The 3914-nt window shown below is 30.9% G+C and overlaps 1 protein-coding gene across 1 annotated transcript in view; it reads left to right on the top strand.

Moving 5' to 3' along the window:
- The first annotated feature begins 1607 nt into the window (after window positions 1-1607).
- The window catches only part of LOC111679696, a 45776-nt gene continuing 43469 nt past the window's right edge, over window positions 1608-3914 (top strand). Inside the window, exon 1 of the mRNA XM_046954045.1 lies at window positions 1608-1617. Coding sequence (XP_046810001.1) covers window positions 1608-1617 — 10 coding nt within the window. The remainder of the gene's footprint in view (window positions 1618-3914) is intronic.

Below are 3914 nucleotides of genomic sequence, written 5' to 3'. Positions count from 1 at the left end.
TTAAAACTTAATTATAGCTATTAATATGATTAGTAAACCTAAATTTTTTATATGAATAAAATTATGAAATTTATTATGGGACTTTAAACATTTTGTCCATGTTTTCGTGAGGTGAGATAGTGTGAGTGTGCGATCTAACTTGCCCAATAAGATCAATGGAAGGGTGCGTTGTGAGGCAATCCATCTCCACAACACCTAGGAGATTGGTCAAAAAATTATGGTCAAATTTAAACATTTTTTCGTAGGTTGCGATATCGGGTCAAACTACTAACATCTTTTTTGTTTTTTTTTATCAACCTAATTTCATTACATTTTTTGTAGTATAGGGAGTCTATAACAAATATTTGTGAATGTCGAATATTAAATAGGACATAAAACAACACGAACAAGAACCCCGCCGCCCGACTGACCGCTAGTGACATATCAATGGCTCCCACTAGTTCGTTTGTTTTATTTAGTTTTCTTTTAGTCAGCCTATTTAATCTGAACTCTGGGTTCTTAAAAAATTCTATGTTTATATAGCATTTCAATTCTGTCAAAATATTCCTGTTGTTCCCTGTCAAGTATCTAGTTCAGACAATTTTACATTACAGATTGCACTTTAATATGGTATCATTTGTAGCATAATGTGTATTTTTAGAAATTGGTCAATTTGATAGATCGGTAGAATTATTGTTCTATGTTTAATAAGTGCAGTAATCTGAGGTTCCGATATGGTTGCAATTAACTTTGGCAGTTTATGCACCATTTTAAAGCATTAAAATTGCCATTTGTTTTGCTATATAACTTATTTCATAATGTATTTTTAGAAAATGGCCAATTGGATAGATCGGTAGAACTATTTTCCCAGGTTTAAAAAGGCGGTAATTTGAGGTTCCGATGTGGTTGTGTATAACTTTGACAGTTTTCATGCTATGACAGTCATTTATGCATCATTTTAGAGCATTATGATTGCACTTTATGACAGTCATTTATGAATCACTTTAAAGCATTATGATTGCACTTTAATATGGTTTTTCATTTGTAGCATAGTGTGTATATTTAGAAATTGGTCAATTTGATAGTTCGGTAGAATTATTGTTCTATGTTTAATAAACGCAGTAATCTGAGGTTCCGATATGGTTGCAATTAACTTTGGCAGTTATTGTGCTAGGACAGTCGTTTATGCACCATTTTAAAGCATTAAAATTGCCATTTGTTTTGGTATATAATTTATTGCATAATGTATCTTTAGAAAATGGCCAATTGGATAGATCGGTAGAATCATTTTCCAAGGTTTAAAAAGGCGGTAATTTGTGGTTCAGATATGGCTGCAAATAACTTTGACAGTTTTCATGCCAGGACAATCGTTTATGCATCATTTTAAAGCATTACTCTTGCACTTTGTTTTGGTGTACAATTTGTGGCATAACGAATTTTTACAAAATTTGGATAGATCGGTATATTTATTGGTACAGGTTTGGAAATGCGGTAATTTAAGGCTCCGATATGGTTGCAAATATCTTTTATAGTTTTCAAGTTATAGCAGTCGTTTATATATCTTTTTATTGCAATATAGTTGCCATTTGTTTTGGTATATAATTTGTTGCATAATATATTTTTACAAAATGGCTAATTGTAAAGATCGGTAGAATTATTTTCAGAGCTTTAAAAACGCGGTAATTTGAGGTTCCGATATGGCTGCAAATAACATTGACAGTTTTCACGCTATGACAGTCATTTAGGCATCATTTTAAAGCATTATGATTGCACTTTAATATGGTATATCATTTGTAGCATAATGTGTGTTTTTACAAATTGGTCAATTTGACAGATCGGTAGAATTATTGTTCTATGTTTAATAAACGCTGTAATCTGAGGTTAAGATATGGTTGCAATTAACTTTGGCAGTTTTCGTGCTAGGACAGTCGTTTATGCACCATTTTAAAGCAATAAAATTGCCATTTGTAGTTTTAGAAAATGGTCAATTGGATAGATCGGTAGTATTATTTTCCCAGGTTTAAAAAGGCGTTAGTTTGAGGTTCCGATATGGTTGTGAATAACTTTGACAGTTTTCATGCTATGACAGTCATTTATGCATCATTTTAGAGCATTATGATTACACTTTATATTGGTATATCATTTGTGGCATAATGTGTTCGTTTAAAAAATGGTCAATTTGATGGATCGGTAGAATTGTTGTTCTATGTTTAAAAACGCTGTGATTTGAGGTTCCCATATGGTTGCAAGTAACATTGACAGTTTTTATGCCAGGACAATCGTTTATGCATCATTTTAAAGCATTACAGTTGCACTTTGTTTTGGTGTATAATTTGTGGCATAATGAGTTTTTACAAAAATAGTATAGATCGGTAAATTTATTGGTGCAGGTTTAGAAATGCGGTAATCTAAGGCTCCGATATGGTTGCAAATATCTTTTATTGTTTTAATATTATTGCAGTCGTTTATATATATTTTTATTGCATTATAGTTGCCATTTGTTTCGGTATATAATTTATTATATAATATATTTTTAGAAAATGGCCAATTGGATAGATCGGTAGAATTATATTCACAGCTTAAAAAAACGCGGTAGTTTGAGGTTCCAATATGGCTGCAAATAACATTGACAGTTTTCACGCTATTATAGTCATTTAGCAATCATTTTAAAGCATTATGATTGCACTTTAATATGGTATATCATTTGTAGCATAATGTGTATCTTTAGAAATTGGTCAATTTAATAGATCGGTAGAATTATTGTTCTATGTTTAATAAACGCAGAAATCTGAGGTTCCGATATGGTTGCAATTAACTTTGGCAGTTTTCGTGCTAGGCACCATTTTGAAGCATTAAAATTGCCATTTGTTTTGGTATATAATTTATTGCATAATGTATTTTTAGAAAATGGCCAAATGGATAGATCGGTAGAATTATTTTCACATCTTTAAAAACGCGGTATTTTGAGGTTCCGATATGGCTGCAAATAACATTGACAATTTTCACGCTATGATAGTCATTTAGCCATCATTTTAAAGCATTATGATTGCACTTTAATAGTGTATATCATTTGTAGCATAATGTGTGTTTTTACAAATTGGTCAATTTAATAGATCGGTAGAATTATTATTATATGTCTCAAATGCAGTAATCTGGTTTCCGATATGGCAGCAATTAACTTTGGCAGTTTTCGTGCTAGGATAGTCGTTTATGCACCATTTGAAAGCATTAAAAGTACAATTTGTTTTGGTATATAATTTATTGCATAATGTATTTTTAGAAAATGGCCAAATGGATAGATCGGTAGAATTATTTTCACAGCTTTAAAAACGCGGTATTTTGAGGTTCCGATATGGCTGCAAATAACATTGACAGTTTTCACGCTATGATAGTATGATAGCCATCATTTTAAAACATTATGATTGCACTTTAATATTGTATATCATTTGTAGCATAATGTGTGTTTTTACAAATTGGTCAATTTAATAGATCGGTAGAATTATTATTATATGTCTCAAATGCAGTAATCTGAGGTTCCGATATGGCAGCAATTAACTTTGGCAGTTTTCGTGCTAGGATAGTCGTTTATGCACCATTTGAAAGCATTAAAAATACAATTTGTTTTGGTATATAATATATTGCATAATGTATTTTTAGAAAATGGCCAAATGGATAGATCGGTAGAATTATTTTCTCGGGTTTAAAAAGGAGGATAGATCGGTATATTTATTGGTACAGGTTTAGAAATGCGGTAATTTAAGGCTCCGATACGGTTGCAAATAACATTTATAGTTTTCATGTTATTGCAGTAGTTTGTATATCTTTTGATTGCATTATAGTTGCCATTTGTTTTGGTATATAATTTATTGCATAATATATTTTTAGAAAATGGCCAATTGGATAGATCGGTAGAATTATTTTCACAGCTTTAAAAA

Source organism: Lucilia cuprina, chromosome 6 (genome assembly GCF_022045245.1).
Source record: "Lucilia cuprina isolate Lc7/37 chromosome 6, ASM2204524v1, whole genome shotgun sequence".
Taxonomy (NCBI): domain Eukaryota; kingdom Metazoa; phylum Arthropoda; class Insecta; order Diptera; family Calliphoridae; genus Lucilia; species Lucilia cuprina.
Note: the sequence above shows the minus strand (reverse complement) of the source record. Positions and strands in the feature narration are given on the sequence as shown.